The following is an 18,127-nucleotide window of genomic DNA, read 5'->3' as shown; positions in this document are numbered from 1 at the left end:
CCCCTTTCTTCCCCAGTTTTACAGATGGAGGTAGCAGGCTTAGAAAGACCAAGCAATTGGCCCAAAATTGCACATCTGGTGAGTAGCAGAACTGGGACTCTCAACAGAGCTGATGCCATGTGTGACTCTTAACCAATTTGCCATAACACCTTTCTTGGTATTTCTGATTTACAGCCACAAAGTGAATGGTGAGGTATGCAACTAACGGCAAGAGAACATTTCATTAGGTCCTTCAGGGAGCCTGCTGTTGTAATGGAACCTCCACACCTATATGGTGTCCCTGTAACTTAGAATTCATCACCAGAGGGAAAAGAACTCTACGGTTAGTATTAGTCATGGTTTCCACTCATCCATTTCCCTGGCTTTACCACAGAACACTAATCATTAAAATCAAATGTCAAATACAGTGCCATAGAGCATTACCTAAGAACGGACTGATCCATCTCGTTAGTCCAATTTATAAAGTTAGTTAAGATTCAAACACTTTAGTGTAAGAGCGAAGTCTTTTTATTGTTGAAAACGTATCACAGAGCAATCAAATTTCTGTTTTAAAATATTCATTCTTTTCTATTCTCTTTGGAAGTAACAATTTAATACATTGTACATGCACAGCAGAGTGGATTTAATTGCCATCAGTCATACTCACTCGACTTCAATTTAAATAAGTTAGTATGTTGAAGAATGAACTGCTTTGACTAAGAAGTTAGCTCCAACTTTTAACCTTCTTAACTGAAGTAAATTATAGTTCCTCTCCTCTGGGTCAACCACCAATGATGCCCAGAGAAAGAGATTATAGTTACTTTTAATCATACTGTTTTGCCATGTTAATTTCAGTTAGTTTATAGACATACATCTGAAACTCATTATTACCTGGATATAATTTCTTTTTTTTCTATTTATCAATTAGAAACATATTATAAAAAGAGCAAGCACAAGTAATTATTAAGAGGGAAACCACTGCATTTTTAGGAATAACTAGTATTCAATTATTTAAGTCAGCAAGTATTCTTCTAGTGCCAGACATACAGTCTCCTTTCAATTTCAATATATCTGCTGTGTTTGGGCCTCACATTATTCGAGAGCTAAGGAGAGTCAAGGCTTTATTTTTAAGTTACTTAATCCCAATGTTTCCTTCTGTGTGTTAAGAATGGTTACATTAAAATTTAAAGACAAGAAAAAATAAATTCTTGGAAATAGTTTTTACAACTTTGAACTCAGGAATGATTTTATTACTTTATAATACAACTTCCCAGTACAAAAGCAATTCTCCCAAACAACAACAACAACAAAAGTGTTTTTACTGCTAAAACTATGACAATTTAAAATGAGCAAAAATCTAACTGAAACCACAAATCCTCATATTCTGCGGCTCTGGGGCTGAAGTCAAAGGAAGGAATCTCCAACAGCAAAGACAACAAAAATCAAGATGATCTTGGGCAGTGGAGAAAAGCAGAACTGAAGAGAAGAGGCGAGGTGATGTATCATGAAGTGGCGAGGCCATCAGCCACTTTCTCCACAAAAATCTCTCAGGCAGCAGAGCTCGGTAGTATATGCTACCTTGGGTCTCTCCTCTTGTTCCCTCACTTGGACTCAAAAACCTCTTTAGGACATCATCCATCTCCTGCAGAACTAACTGGGACTTCAGGAGATGAGTGGGGTATAAGTTCAGAGATCCTGGCTTCAAGCAAATATCCCTATTAATAGAAAATAGGTGGGGGAAGAAAAACAAAGAAATAAAGGAAAATATTATTTATAAACACATAAGTTTGGGGGGAGGGGAGGGAAAGGGAAGAGTAATAACAACTTAGGTCCAGGGGAAATTATTGCTGGCCTCGAGGACTGACTACCAAGGTGAGACAGTGAAGTTGCGCACCAGTTCATATATCAATGAACACTCCTTTTCCCATACTTTACACCCAGAGCTAAGGTGGGACCAAGTCTAGCATCCTAATGATAGTTCAATTTCCCTAACACAACTAAGCCAAAAAGTAACAATCCTATCTGCAAACTACCTCTTCAAATTAAATCTGTATTTAGAGAAAGATAAATCCTAAAACAATGTCTTATAAAATTCACAAAATAGCCCTGCTGGGGTGGCTCAGTGATTGAAGGTGAACCTATGAACTAGGTCACAATTGATTCCCTGTCAGACCACATGCCCTGGTTGCAGGCTCGATGCCCAGTGTGGGGCGTGAAGGAGGCCACTGATGAATGATTCTCTCTCATCATTGATATTTCTATCTCTCTCTCCCTCTCCCTTCCTCTCTGAAATCAATTTAAAAAATTACAAAACATCACATTTATATATTTGCTTATTCAAACATCTGATCTCAGCCCCTTCTAAATAAATGCCAATGAATCAAACATACTAGTAACTCCTGCTTTCACATAGTTGACAGTCTAGCATAAAAGAAAGACATACTAAAAAAATATATAAATAAAAAAAATAAAATAAAAACACGTCTGGATGGAAGTTGTGGAATTTTAAACGTGAGAGAAATTGTCCTGTACCAAGTTTTTCATAACATTGGGGTATGGTCCCCCCACCCCAAGAAGAATGAGAAATAATAAATGGGGTTGGGGCTACGAAAAATACTAATGATAGTAGCAGCTAACACCAAGGAAAGACTTTACATATGTGAAATAATGTAATCTTCCCAACAACCCTATGAAAGACCTACAATTATCTCCATTTACCAAGAAGGAAAGTTGAAAGAGGTTAAGAAACTTGCCTAAATGTCAAAACTTCTAAGTAGCAGAGGTGGGATTAGGCACCATGGCTCTTAACGCTGTTTTGCTGCATAGAATACTACCGTCATTACTAATACAACAACGTGAGACCCCTCATCTGCGTACATTCGTTCATTCATTCTTTTTGAACACTCTCACATCTCTATATATTACAAACGAAAAACCAACCAAACAAACAAAACAAAAAGTAAGACTCAGAGAAACATTCCCAAGAGTATGCAAGTAACCAAGCGGCGGAGTCCGGGCTGGAGCCCAGAAGGGCTCTGTCTACTGCACCCCAGAGCCCAGCTTGGGCTGTCAACCAAGTTACAAGCTCCATCGCGGGAGGGCCCCAGCACCACCTCACCCCCGCCTCGCGCCTACGAGGCACCCTAGTGCAGACAGCGTTCCATCGCCCGGCACCCTCCGCGGGCCACCCCAGCAGGACGGGGCTCTCACCAGGGGGCAGTCGGGGGACCCTGGCAATCTTGCTTGTGATCTCTGCAGTGAGCACCGCGAAGTCCTGCTCGAAGCCCTCGAAGTCGGACGACATGGCGGCTCCGGGGTGACAGGCCAGGCCGGAGCCTAGGTCGGGGCAGGGATAGCGCGGAACTGGGGAACACAGTATAGGAACCCTGGGACCTGCCCTCGAGATCAGAACGGAGAACCGGAGACAGCTCCCAGCCCGGCCGCTTCCTGGTTGTCCGTCGCAATCTCAGTCCCCCGGAAACTGGGTTGGGACGCTTTTTAGTTTCCCTTCAGGCTTCAAGATGAACAAATGCTCTAAGGAAAAGTACTTTAATTAGTGCCTGCAAGAGCCCTCTCAAAATAGTCGTCTTCTAAGGAATCCCTGAAGGCTTTTTTTAACCCATTCACGTTGTGGAAGCGGCTCCAGCTTTCCAAGGTACAGGTCACAGGAGCTTGCTTCCGGGGGGAAGTTTGATGCGGCGAACTTCCCGGAAGTGGCTGTCACGGAGACTGCGCACCGGGCCTGAGCGGGATTCCAGCGGCGAAAGCGCCGGCGGAGACCGACTCGTGGCCTCGGGTCCCGCACTCCAGCCTCTAGCAACCTGGATTTGCGTTCTGCTTGTTCTGGACTAAGGTACCCATGCTGAAGTTACTCGAGAAGGAGAAAATGTGTTCCGGGTAAGCCCAGACCGCTCCGGAAATGCGATGGCCGAGGAGCGGGCACCAAGGACCAGACTGAGGTGGGAGTCAAGGCTGGGGATGTAACCATCATTTTGGCGGTCTCCAGTCCACCCGAGTTTGGCCAGAATCTCCAGTGCTTTGGGACCAGCCACGCTTACCAGGATGTTCCTACCCTGAGTGAGGATTTCTAAGAGCTCTACTCCATGACACGGGCGGGAAACTGAGGCACGAGGCAGCGGCATCTGTTGCGTGGAAGTCTTTATTACCCTACACCTTGATTCTTCCCTTGGCTCGCTGCAGTTCCATGAGCAATACCCGTCTCCACAGTTTCCCGGCTCTCGCTGCGGAGGGAACTTCCTCTTCTTTTTTTCTAAAATATTCTCATTCGTGTTCTTTTTTCATAAACGCCCCCAGTCGTGATTTCACACACAGCTCTCTATCCTCTCCTTGCATTGATCTTTGCTTTCACTCTCTCGCTTCCTTACATTTGGCCCAAATAGACCCTTATGTTGGTGTTTTGGGGGCAACCACAGGCAAATAATGTGGACCATGTCTGGCTCATATTTGACTTAATTCGAGACTGGGTAAGAGGTAGTTTAGAACTCCCGTAAAGTGAGTTGAATGACTTGGTTTAGCTCTTACGTTTGACCTGAATCTAATCACCTAGGCTCTCCAAGCCAATTTCTTTTCAGTAAGTAAGGAAGCTGGATTAGAATAATGAATCCCTGCTTCCCAGCTCGAAAATCTTTGTCTCCTCAAGCCATTCACTAAACGTTGGATAATCACAGTCCCCAGACAATCATGTATCCAGTTTACATTCCATTTAGATTTGAACCCTATTTTGGATAAGATAAAAATAGATGTTTTGGTTGGTTGTTTGTTTTTGACATTTGACAAGCTATCCATTGTAGTGCACTGGTGAGATGATTTTGTTTAGGTGGTTATCAGAGTTAAGTCTAGTATGTAATAACATTTTTTACTGAACTTTCTCATTTTGTTTTCTTTAGATTGGGTTTCAAACCAAGATACTGGATTCTCCTAGTTCAGATAAAGAGCTCTGAGCATGTAACAGTGAAAATGGCATAATCTGCATTCACATCGCACAAACTGAAGACATGACCGCTAAGGAACACACGTGGACTTGTGGCACATGGATATGTGTGCACAAAAAAAGGAAATCTATAATTCTTTAAAGATAGGAAGACATTCTTCCTCACCAACATGGGTACTTTCTGCTCAGTTATCAAGTTTGAAAATCTCCAAGAATTAAAGAGACTGTGCCACTGGGGTCCCATTATAGCCCTCGGTGTTATAGCAATATGTTCTACGATGGCCATGATTGACTCTGTGTTGTGGTATTGGCCCTTACATACAACTGGAGGAAGCGTGAATTTCATCATGTTGATAAATTGGACTGTCATGATTCTTTATAATTACTTCAATGCCATGTTTGTTGGTCCTGGCTTTGTCCCTCTGGGGTGGAAACCGGTAAGAAAAAGATCCCTTTAGAATTTAGATGATGAATTCTAATGATAACCTAATGATAATTTAGTTTTTGCTTTATCTTCTAACCAATAATATCTAACACAGTCTGCTTTTTTGCTGTAGTAGGGACTAAGTGCATTGCAATTACTGGTCATTTAACCCTCAGATTATTTATTTCATGCCTGTTTTAAAATATTGATCTAAATCAGTATTTCCCAGAGCATTTTCATTGAATACTTGTCTTGCATTGAGAAAAAATAAAATAAACATGGAGGGGTGGTGATGAGATCATGGTCATAAGTTTAGGAAACAATGTATATCACATACACTTATTTATGATTTCACAAGGTAGTTTGGTTCTATAATCTTTTTACATGTAATACATTAACATCCTCAGGACTGAGAAAAACTTTAGAAACTGTTGGTTTAAATCATAAAGTTTAAAAATCATTGCAGTGAAGATTGGGAAGTACAGTATGAATCAATTTATGGCTCTTTAAAATTCTTAGAAAGTTTATGCTTATGAATTTCCCTTTTCCTTGTTGAGGGACATCCCTTGGTAGCTGGTTAGAAATGCAGAATCTTGAGCCCCACTCTATTGAGTCAAAATCTGCATTTAGTGAAATCCCCAAATGATGCTAAAGTATGTTAAAATTGGAGAAATACTAGTGTACTGTATTAAGTAAATAAAGATTTTTCATATTCTGAAAAAATCTTGTAACTTAGGAGAAAAACCAAGGTACTTTAGGAAATAAACACAGAGTAGAATATGATGAGTGCTGGTGAAGTTAAAAGGAACTGATCATTTTCATTTGGGGACCTATGGGAGGAGTGGGAATTTCCACAGGAGATGGGAAAAGGGCATTTCAGGATTTCAGGTTGAGTTCGTATTCAGAAACAATGGACAGGTTATATAGTGCAGAGAAGGCCGAAAGAAAGGCAGATTATGGAAGGCCTCAAATACATGAGAAATTGTTAGACCATAGGGAGTTCTTAGAGGTCTTCAAGCAGAGCTCTGACATAATCAGAATTGTGTTATAGGAATATTATGAGTATCAACTCTGATGTTTGAATCCCCTACTCTAAATACCTGCCAAGTTGCCAGCTACCTTTTTTCTTGAACTCCAATCCTACTAAGATTTTGCATAAGTAGAACCAACTGTGTTCAGTGGTAATGGACTAAGATGGCGCATAGGGAAGAGAAATTAAAAATGACTTCTGGGTAATTGGGAGAGTGATGGTGCTGTTACCAGAAATTTTATGCTTAAAAATATTTTAGCTCAAATAAAAGGATTGAAAGTGTAAGATAAGATTCCATCCCCCACCACCCCCCATGAAAGAAAATTAAACCATAGGAAAGCATCTCTCTATATATAAGGCTAATATGCAAAGTGTCCCCTCAGGAATTTGACCTGGACACCGGAGTTCAATCACTTGCTATGACGTGGGCTGACCACAAGGGGGCGGCACAGAATGGAGGAAGGCTCAGATCGGCTCTGATCACCTGTCAGGCCTAGGGACCCTACCCATGCACAAATTTTGTGCACTGGGCCTCTAGTTTATTCATAAGGCTTGTTATTATTTAGGATTAGAGGCCCAATGCACGAAATTTGTGCAAGAGTAAGCCTTCCTTTCCCCGATGCCAGCAGGCACCCAGGACCCAGACTTTTCCCTTCATCCGCTGGCAGGCACCTGGGACCCAGGCTTTCCTCACAGCCCTGGCTTTGTCCAGAAGGTTGTCTGGTCTAATTAGCATATTACGCTTTTATTATTATAGATTGGTTATCTGATGTATTTTTTGTTTATGTTTTGCTGCCAAGGAAAATTCTCAGGATAGCATGTACCTCCAATATTGTCAAGTCTGCCAAGCATACAAGGCACCACGGTCACATCACTGTCGAAAGTGTAACAGGTACTGTCTGTCTTTGCCATTCACTTTAGGGACTGATCACCTTGACAAGTGGTCTTTTGTTCCTTCTGCCACATCAATCCTAATTTTATTCTCTGCAAGGTGGCTACTTTATAAACAATATTGTCAAAATACTTGTGTCCATAATCTCCATATTATTCTTAAATCATCAATTCTGATAATAAATACATCTCTTTTGTTATATGTGAAAAGACTTTTCTAGAAAAATACAGATTAACTTTGCTTCTTGCCCTGCCAAGAGCATGGTTGAAAGTCATACCTGCAAATTGTTGCCATAGATCATGACTTAACTGTGCTTGTTGACTAGCTTTTGAATTCTTCTGAGTCTAATTATAGAGGAGAGCTGCTTTTTTTCCCTTTATTTAGTTGACTAACTTTTACACTATACAAATTTAATAAATAATCCAGGTGCCTATTGTCACAGTATTTAATATGAAAAACTTAATGAGAGGAAAACTGAGTCACTATAAAAATATGAAATAAGCTAGAACCTTTAAAAATGAACATCTGTATCCACTTCTTAATAAGAACTTTAGATGAGAGTGTTGAGGTTTAGGGGAACTGTGGAGGCAAATAAAGTTGACTTGAGGACAGGAAATTTTCTAGCAATAAAAGGGAAGGAAGCTCAGTAAGACTTTGCTTATTACACCACATCTTATATTCAGTAGTTGCTTGTTTATTAACTCAGAGGTTCCACATCTAAAGGATGAGGACAGGAAGGAAGTTACACATGTCTGCTAGGTCCCATCAACCCCAGTGGAGATTTGTAAGTGATTTTGTTGAGTCTCTATTGTACTTCACTTCAGTCACTGCATTTCAGAGCTGGAGGAAAACCAGGAACCCTAGTCATTTCTTTATAATGAACCTCTCAGTGGGCCTCCTGACTTCTTTAAACAAATTCATAAGGAACAGACATCTTTTCATCAGAAGCTGTTTCAAAACCTGCCCTTTCTTGCCCTGTTTAGAATCTAAAAGAAGTCACTGCTCAGAGTTGTTTAAAAACTCATAAAGATGTTTCTTTTTGTTTCATGAATTATAATTTCTTTTTAACTTGTGAACATGCTGGATTCCTATTTGCTTGGTCTGTGTGTGTTTTTTAATCCTTACTTGAGGCTATGTTTTTATTGATTTTAGAGATGGAGGAAGGGAGAGAGAGAAACATTGATGTGAGAGAAACATCAGTCTGTTGCCTCCTTTATGTGTCCCAACCAGGGATCGAACCCGCAACCTAGGTATGTGCTCTGACTGGGAATTGAACCCGCAACCTTTTTGGTATACGGGATGATGCTGTAACCATCTGAGCCACTCAGCCAGGGCTGCTTGGTCTTTTGAAGACCAAAGTTATTTCAAGTCAACAAGATTTCCTGCCTCATGTTTTATGTAAATGTTTCTTGTTAGGTGTGTGCTGAAGATGGACCATCACTGTCCTTGGATCAACAACTGTTGTGGTTACCAAAATCATGCTTCATTCACACTGTTTCTCCTGTTAGCACCATTGGGCTGTATTCATGCTGCCTTCATTTTTGTTATGACGATGTATACACAGCTTTATAACCGGGTAAGTGAAGATGTTATAAAGTCATTCATGCCAGATTAAATAGTTTATCAAGATTATTTATGGGGTCCCTTTTGGAAATACGTTTTCTATGATTTAGGTGGGGAAACACACTTTGCTTTACCTCTACATGGATTCCTTTTTTAAAAGCATTAGAACTTAATTTTTAAGACAAGGAAAGATTATTTTTCTCTGGAAACTCACCTTCTTAGCTCTGGTTGAATTGATAGTTATTTTATTCTGTTGGTTTATTTACAGTGGAACCTAGGTTCTCAAACTTAATTCATTCCAGAAGGCTGTTTGAAAACCAAATCATTTTTTCCCATTAGGAATAATATAAATTGAATTAATCCGTTCCAGACCCCCAAATGATTCCCTGTTTTAACCTTTCTTATATACAGTACATGTCCAATATACTATTTAATATATAAACACTTTAAAAACAAAAAGGACATGAAATATAAATGAAAATTTAACAAAAGGGAAATAAAATATACAGTAAAAATGAAAATTTAATACTTAGCATCAACGAAAGCAAAAAACACAAAAATATTCACAGCACAATTTTCTGAGATGTTTGCAAGGTGAAGTTTAGTGGAAAACTGACTCATACTTTCGCATTCTCTCCTATGTTTTTCGCCTAGGAGATGAGATACTGACCATACAAGTATCCACATGAAAGGGTTGTCAGGTTGAGAATCGAAATGTTTGAGATGGGAGATGATTGAAAACGAAGGTTTGACTGTATATTGATTCCAGAGAGAAGAAGTGGGGGAGAGACAGGGAGAAACATCAATCAGTTGCTTCCTGTAGGTGCCCTGACAGGGATCAAACCCCCACCTTTTGGTGTACGGCAGTGGTCGGCAAACTGCGGCTTTTGTCGCTCTGTTGACTAATGAGTTTGCCGACCACTGGTGTACGGGATAATGCTCCAACCAACCGAGCCACACCAACCAGGGCTGTATATATACTTATTAAATTTCACACTTGGTAGCTATAGTAAGAATAATTAGGAGGGCCAAAAGAAGAACAAGAAGAAAAGACAACACGAGGGCTTTCCTTTTCCATCCCATTCAGGGGACAAATTGTAGTTCTTTTGTTCATTTCTAATTCCAGTGCCCTAGAGCAGCGGTCACCAACCTTTCGGACCTCATGGACCACCAACAGTCCTCGGACCACCGGTTGGCGACTGCTGCCCTAGAATGTGGCTCATGGAGCAGGAACAGTCCTAAAATGCCCTGAAACAGATTGAGTCGATTTATAGGCAGGTAGTCAAAGTTCAGGGGGGACAAAATCAATGCCCTAAAGAGGCCTGCAAGGTAAATGAGGGACACAGCCCTCCTGGGATTGTGGCACACTGGGGAACATGCCTGTCACAGAGCGGACAACCCATATTTCAGCCAGCTTTTCATACTTGAGAATCCAGCCCAGTGATGCTAGATCTTACAAGAAGAAAAAATCTTTTTTTTTTAAAATGTGAAGTTTCCTGATTTTTAAATGTGGGCACCTAACTAAATATTTTAAAACATTTGCAAACCAGGCAATACACATCTGTGGGCCACATTTTGCCTGCATTTTGCCAGTTTTTCACCTCTGGTTGTGGAACATGAGGGAAGAAACAGCTGAATCCCAGGCTGTCTTTGTTGCTGTGGAAGATTACTGTAAATACAGACAAGCAAGGAGGAGAGGGAGACACAGTTACAACTTAGATTAGTGTCTAAATTGGTGAACTTAGTGTTGTAAATGCAAATTAATGTTTGTGGGGTATGCCTAACACCTTTTGAGGGTGCAATGAAAAACAACCCCCAAAAAATAACATTTGAGAATAACTAAGAATGATATGGTGTATGAATTGAGTCAGTATGAGTTCAAGCCACAGTGTTAATTAGAAACAACTGTCTTTGCTTTGGCCACAATTTCAAGCTACCATTTGTTGATCATCATTTTAATCAAATTGTTACAGTAGCCTAACCATTTATGACAACCCAGTTTTCCGAGCGTGTGTTGTTTACAGCTCTCCTTTGGGTGGAACACGGTCAAGATTGATATGAGTGCAGCCCGGAGAGATCCTCTTCCAATTATTCCGTTTGGATTAGCTGCATTTGCTGCCACCTTGTTTGCCTTGGGATTAGCTTTAGGAACAACCATAGCCGTTGGGATGTTGTTTTTTATCCAGGTAAGTTCCTCGGCTACTTCTAGCTAAAAGCTGTCCAGTTATTGGGGCTGCTTGTAATGAGGACAGCCTTGATGCATCACCCAACCCTTTTTCAACTCTTAGTTTAAAATAAGCTGATTTGGGTTATACTTCAAGTTTCTACTAGCTTGTAATCAACTTCTTTGATTATTTTTCCCAATGCCTATAATTACAAATCATCTTAGAAATAAACTAAAATTATGTGGTGTAAAAACCTACGTAAGTGGAATTAGTTATATGTAGGAAAATCAAATAGAATTTGCACTGAATATATTCAACTTTTAAGGCAAGCAGAATACCTAGGTTGACTGAAATGAGTCACTTATTTATAATAAGTAGATTAATCATATATTTAAGGTTGATTAAAATAGTGATGAGATTTTAATAGCAAAATACGCTTATGTATCGATTGGATTACATCAATGTTTTATTAGTACTCTGAAAACTTTATTCAGAAGATAATCCTTAAAAAACATGAATTATTATTAAAATAATATATTTAGATTTGCTTATGGGTTTTATTTTGAGAGGTGTTTTAGTATAGCGGTTAAGAAAAAGGGTTTTTGAATCAGGTGACCACACTGTTACTTAACCCTTATCTCGGTATCTTCATCTATGGAATGGAGCAATAAACACTATCTCATAGAATTGGTTAGTATGAAGATAATAATCTTTAATGAACCAAAGTTCCAGTATAAAATTTTGCTGTCTATTATTTAATTTTCAGATAAAAATAATTCTCAGAAACCAAACTTCTATTGAATCATGGATTGAAGAAAAGGTATTTAATACTTGTTTTCCTCAGTATCATTAAAGTATCGATTTAACTAATAGACCAGATTAACTAACAAATGCCTGGAAGTGAAAATTAGGCTACCAAATGGCTTCCTTAAGTCATTTGCATGCCATATAAAAGGTAAATATAGAAGACAGTTTGATTCATCCCTGGTTTAATGTAACTCCCACAGAAATATGCTTCTCATACACTCTGAGATGCTGAAGAGTCTTGAATTTGGGTGGGGATTGATTTATACAATTCAGTAAACTCATACATTTTACAGGTTGATAATTTTTTAAATTGAATTAACATCAATATCACCTCTAATTATAAGAAGCTTTTTCTTAAAATACTATCCCTTGATGATAAAATATTTTAAAGTATCATTTCTAGTTAGATTGACTTTAGATTAACAGTGTTTTTGCTCATGACCAATCTTCTATAATAATAAAAGCGTAATATGCTAATTAGGCTGGACATCCTTCTGAACGACCTTCCGGACGAAGCCAGGGCTACAAGGGAAGCCCGGGTCCCGAGTGCTAGAGGGAAGCCGGTGGCAGCAGCGGGAGGAAGGAAGGCCTACTCTTGCATGAATTTCATGCATCGGGCCTCTAGTGCTCTTTATAAAGTGCCATGCTAAACCTCGGAATTATTTTAAAATTGGTGCTTTGCTGCTGGGTAAAATATTCAAATAAATGATTGTATTAAGTTTACAGAAAATTTATTGAAATTAACACAAACTAAAATTTATACAACAAATTTCAACTGCGTTTGTTCACTTATTGTAGGGATAAAGAATGTATCTTTATACCACTAGGTGTCAGTGGAACTTAAGATTCTAAGCCAGTATCACCTTAAGTTAAAGCTAACAATTTAAATGCCTAGAATATAATTTATACAACTCAAATATTTATGTATATGCATAAAATGTACACATAAATGCAAATATAAGTAAGTATATGTACATGTGTAGTGGTATAAAAACTGAAAGATGTGCTAGCTTTTAAAAATAATTTTCATAAAATTATGACTTCCCTGTTACACCTTTCATGGCCATTCCCACGGGTGTCACTGCAACCCACAATACAACCATTGCAGTCTAGCGCCCGCACGAAACAGTCCTCCATCCTGAATAAACCCCGCTGCCCCTTTAAGCTGTTTGTCTGCATCTCTGCTCTATACCTGGATTTTTTTTGTTCTGCTGAACAGCAGGAACATTGAGAATTTCTTCTATATGGAATAAAGTTACTAACTTTTAATATTCACTTCTGAATTTATTCCTTAATAAGCTTATTTATTCCTAAATAAGCCCCATCTGTCATTTTCCGAATGTTCTCATAAGAGGTTGGTGTTGTGTGTCAAGTTCTTCCAATATTGTGATAAGTTTATTTAGCTCTTCTCTGTACACTAACATCACAACAAGGAGGAAGTATTTTAAGAGTGATACGAATTAGAGGAATAAATGTTCTCAATAGCATATTACTAAAAGCCATTTCAGGCATCTTCCATCTTTGTTATCCACAGGCTAAAGATCGAATTCAATATTATCAGCTAGATGAAGTCTTTGTTTTTCCTTATGACACGGGGAGTCGATGGAAGAACTTTAAGCAGGTATTTACCTGGTCAGGGGTCCCAGAAGGAGATGGACTGGAATGGCCAGTCAGAGAAGGCTGTCACCAGTACAGCTTAACAGTGAGTGTTTTTGTTCAAATAATCTTTCCTCTTTGCCTCACCTTCTTCCCCTTAACTTTCCCTTAACTCAGATGACATTTATAGTAAAATTAATACAAACATTTTTTCAGTATGTGGCAAAATGAATCTAAGTTAATAATCTAAGAATTCTTTGTATCATACCTCTCCTTTTATCTAAATCTCTCCTTAACTTTCCATATCTGTGAGAGAAAGTCCTGATTCCTTAACTTGCTTTTATAATATCTGGCCTAAAACTACCTTCCAGCTACTTCCAAACAGGAATCGTCTTTACCAGTCAGCCGAGTCTACTCAATAAACAATTTACACATTTCTGCCACCTGATTTGCCTGCTGTTTTTTCTATCTCATGATCTCCTCTCTGTTGGATTTGATTGAGACTGGTTTCAGTCCCACCTCTTCCCTAGTCCAGCCTCTGCACCCTAGACTCCTCCGGACTCGGCACTTAGTCATATACTCTTGTGTCGTAGCCCATGAGGTCTCATACTTTTATTTAATTCTCGTACCTTCTATCTTTAACTTTACTTAACATGACTCGGACAGAAACTGTGTACTTTCTTTACTTTCCCAACAGCATCCATGAATAAGTGGAGGAAAGGGAGTCAGTGAGGCGTAGTGATGATGTTCAGCTGAGACTCTTTTTTTGATGAATTTTGCGGGCTTCCTACTGCGTCTCTAAAGAACCGTGAATCTGTATGTCATTGTTACCTTGGGTACTGGCCTGGGAGCTCCGTGAGGGCAGAGAGCACATCTCCCTGTTCTTGGGCCACAGGGAGTGCTCTGCAAATACCCACAGAAGAAGAAGTTAGTGAGAGAATACTGAGAAGAAAGCCCTGCTTTAGCCCGTTCTTAGTCATAGGGCCTTCTCTCCAGGCTGAGAAAACACAGGTGGCCTTTAAATTGTCAGCAGTTAAGAGATGCTGGGAAATTGGGAGTTTGTCATGAACCTCTGATATCAACATTGAGATAAGAGGCTTTTTATTTTTATATCTTCCAGATAGAACAGTTGAAACAAAAAGCGGATAAAAGAGTAAGAAGTGTAAGTAATTCTTTTGCAATGATACCAATTTCTTTTTCTTTTCTTTTTTTTTTTTGGTTAGGCTTATAGTTTTTAAAATTGCCTTTGAGTAGCTGATAACTGTTGGCTTTTATTAAATAATATTTCTTAAAATGTTTGTTGAAATTTAATGCAACTCACTTTTGTTTTCATTTAGATAGTTTGCACTTGAGATTTGGAGGGAATTCAGTCAACTTATATTGCCAACAGGAAAATAATGTGCCTCAATATAGCTCGTTAGTATGAAACCCATCCCTACAGTTATACTGTATAATACGATGGCCACTGGCCACGTGCGGCTAAGTTTAAATTAATTAAAAGGAAGTAAAATAAAAAATGCAGTCCCTTGGTTGCACCAGCCACATTAGAAGTGCTCAGTAGCTGCATGTGGCTGGTGGCTCCCACACGACACCACAGACAGAGAACATGGCCATTGCTGCAGAAAGTCCGATGGGACGGCTCTCTCTAGAGTTAATTCTCAGCTGTGCGCTTGAAATGAAGAGGAAGCAAAGCCTTGAGAACTAGAAATGTCAGCTGCCTCCTCTGGGGGAACAGGGTGGGTAGCAAGTTGGGAGGGAAAGACATGTCACCTGATATTCTGGGTCTACCTTTAACAGTTAAAATTGGAACTTGAAAAAGCGCAGATGATGAGTAAAGGTTAAATAGTTCTTCTGGTCACGGATGACAGGTTCGCTATAAAGTAATAGAAGATTACAGTGGTGCCTGCTGTCCTTTGAATAAAGGAATCAAGACATTCTTCACAAGCCCCTGCACGGAAGAGCCTCGGATACGGCTGCAGAAAGGGGAGTTCATTTTGGCCACGAGAGGGTTACGGTGAGTGGTAGAAAGCACTGTGCTGCCTCTTTAATGACAAAATTGACCTAAAAAAGTAACTTTAATCTTTTAAATATTTCAGATACTGGTTGTATGGAGACAAAATTCTTGATGATTCCTTTATAGAAGGTATGAAAAGGGAAGGACAAGACTGCTGGCAATAATTTCACATTTCCCAAGAATAACTTTAATAAACAATCCCATATCGCATGTGTTAGGGGAATTAAAGAGAAGAGCACATCAATCACTAAACAACAGAAAGAATCTCCTTGTATTATGTTAGTTCTCCATAGCACTGGGATTTATTGGGTCTTTTTAATGACGGCTAACATTGGAGCCCATGCCTAACTGTGGGACAGGCACTTCCCATCAGCCCTCTGCGGTCAGCATGATCACTTACACTTTATTGACGAGGGAACTGAAGCAGAGACCAAGCCACTTGCCCAAGGCCACACTGGAAACAGGTAGAGCCAAGCTGTCTGGCTCCAGAGCCTGTGTGCCAAACGCCTAGGCCATGTGCTCCCCCCCCCCCTTTTTTTTAACATGTTTTTTATTGATTTTAGGGAGAGGGATAGAGGTAGAAACATCAATTGGCTGCCTCCTGCATGCCCCCTACTGGGGATCAAGCCTGAAACCCGGGCCTGTGTCCTAACTGGGAATTGATCCAGTGACCTCTTGGTTCATGGGTTGACACTCAACCACTGAGTCACACTGGCCAGGCACTCCCACTTTGAATGAACATCCCCATATTATCTCCCCACACCCCCCACACACAGTGCCTCTCTCACTCTAAACTTTATGTACCAGAGTGGTTAACATTTGTTAACATTAATGAATCTACATTCACACATTAAAATTGTTCCCATTTACCACTAGAGTAAAGATTAATGTAGGATGCTCTTTTAAAAACACTGGGTTAAACATAAATTAATCCGAAATGACAGCTTAGGTAACCTTGATAAAGACATTTATATGTTAGTAAAAGTCTGAAAAGGAAATTCACAAAGGCTAAGGAAGATAGATCCCTGACATAAATAGAGTGTGACAATTTGCCCAAAACACCCTGCGATCACACATGGGTAACTGAATGCCCATATTGAGAAGTGCCCCTCAACTCCACCTAGGGGCTCTTCTGAACCACATTAGCTCCTTTCCCAAATAGTAGAATTGGGAAATACCTGGTTTCTAGCTTGTTAGGAGCAAGCAGTTAAAAGCCTTATTTTTTCCCACTCAAACTGTGCTTATAAAGGACGATAAAGAGGGGAAAATGTAAAGTCTGACTAATAGCTTATTAATTTGAAGTATAGGACTTAATGGGTCTTGGTAAAGTCATTGCAGTGTACCTGACTATTTCACACCAATTTAATTTTCTCTCTCAGGTGTTTCAAGAATCAGAGGGTGGTTCCCTAGAAACTGCGTGGAGAAGTGTCCCTGTGATGCTGAGACAGAGCAAGCCCCAGAGGGCGAGAAGAAAAACAGATAGCCACGATTAAAATCCAGTGATTCTTTAAGTCCGCCCCATTACTTGAAAATTGTGCATATCACTAAAGAATAATGCAATGAGCCTACTCTGGTTAAGGTGTTCTTTTCCTCAAAGGTGCCCTAGTGCCATGATCCAAATATTGTTATGAACATTTTGAAATGGAGAAGCCATTCTGCATATGCCTTTGAATTCCTGCCCCTCTTGGCCACCTCTTCCTCGCCCCAAAAGGAAAAAACACTTCACCCAAGTAAGTCAATTGCATCTTCTCTAGGGTATTTTACGCACTACACACGATGGACCTCACTTGCAGATATCGTTCCCCCTTTGCCCGGAGCATCTGCATGTGATGCTTCTGTCCCGTTTCTCCCTCAGTTGGTATTTCTTATGTAATATTCTAGATACTATAGAACTTAATTTGTCAGATTCAATATAAGCTCAGATTTTGTTACCTGTCTTTTAATAATGCTTATTTTGTCAAATCAAATAAAGATCAATGGATGTTCTCTATAAATCATAGTTTTTACTTAAAACATTTTTTCTTTTCGATGACTGAAAACGTTCGTCTTAGTTCCTTATGGGAAAACTGCTTTACTACCCTGTCCAAACTTGGCATCTTTACATTTTCATTTTTATTATTATTCATCCTCACCCAAGGATATTTTTCCCATTGACTTTTAGCGAGAGTGGAAGTGAAGGGAGGGAGGGGTGAGAGAGAGAGAAACATCAATTGGTTGCCTCCTGTATGTGCCCCAGCCTCGGCCAGGGATTGAACCTGCAACCTGGATACTTGCCCTTTACTGGGAATCAAACCCATGACCCTTTGGTGGTAGGGCCCACGCTCCAATCACTGCTCAGGGCAAAAAAAAAAATTGGCATCTTTAATCATGAGTATTAAGACATACATCTTTGCCTCTATAAGTAAACCCCATTAATGGCCTGTTGAGATCACAGCATTCTAGGACACTTCCAACTGGGTGATATTGAACTGCTCATGTACACTTGATTCTCAAAATCTGAAGCTTATGCAGGTGGTAAGAATGCTGCTGGACTTACATTCTCAAAGTCAGGTGTATCTAAACACATGAGTGGAATGACAGACGTCACCTATTTCAATATTAATTCTTTCCAAGGCAGGGAACTAGAGCTCTGCGGGTCAGGCTTGTAACAGTTAACAATAAGGGAAGGGAATTAACTTGGGAATTCAGAAGTTACTGATGCAAACT

The 18,127-nt window shown here is 39.7% G+C and overlaps 2 protein-coding genes across 7 annotated transcripts in view; one reads left to right on the top strand and one right to left on the bottom strand.

The window, feature by feature from the left end:
- Positions 1-3,434, bottom strand: part of VTI1A (vesicle transport through interaction with t-SNAREs 1A) — a 326,845-nt gene extending 323,411 nt beyond the window's left edge. For all 3 annotated transcript variants that reach the window (XR_013814740.1, XM_079793566.1, XM_079793565.1), the window contains exon 1: positions 3,190-3,434. Coding sequence is in view for 2 of the 3 variants with exons in the window: in XM_079793566.1 (XP_079649692.1) it covers positions 3,190-3,283 (94 nt within the window). In the remaining variant the exon portion in view is untranslated. The remainder of the gene's footprint in view (positions 1-3,189) is intronic.
- Positions 3,435-3,708: 274 nt separating this feature from the next.
- ZDHHC6 (zDHHC palmitoyltransferase 6) lies at positions 3,709-17,402 on the top strand. 4 transcript variants are annotated; one of them, XM_079794011.1, is made up of 11 exons: positions 3,709-3,876; positions 4,887-5,367; positions 7,185-7,276; positions 8,693-8,852; positions 10,864-11,025; positions 11,771-11,824; positions 13,346-13,513; positions 14,528-14,569; positions 15,276-15,421; positions 15,504-15,550; positions 16,801-17,396. In XM_079794011.1, the coding sequence occupies exons 2-11, from the start codon at positions 5,101-5,103 to the stop codon at positions 16,902-16,904; spliced, it is 1,242 nt and encodes a 413-aa protein (XP_079650137.1). In that variant the 5' UTR covers positions 3,709-3,876; positions 4,887-5,100; the 3' UTR covers positions 16,905-17,396. The 4 variants fall into 4 exon arrangements, with proteins under 4 accessions (XP_079650137.1, XP_079650136.1, XP_079650138.1 ...); XM_079794010.1 differs by having other exon boundaries at positions 3,709-3,938; XM_079794012.1 differs by having other exon boundaries at positions 3,709-4,056.
- The last annotated feature ends 725 nt before the right edge of the window (positions 17,403-18,127 follow it).

This window comes from Cnephaeus nilssonii (genome assembly GCF_951640355.1).
Source record: "Cnephaeus nilssonii genome assembly, chromosome: 16".
In the NCBI taxonomy this organism is placed as follows: Eukaryota; Metazoa; Chordata; class Mammalia; order Chiroptera; family Vespertilionidae; genus Cnephaeus; species Cnephaeus nilssonii.
This window is presented reverse-complemented; position numbering and strand designations above follow the sequence as displayed.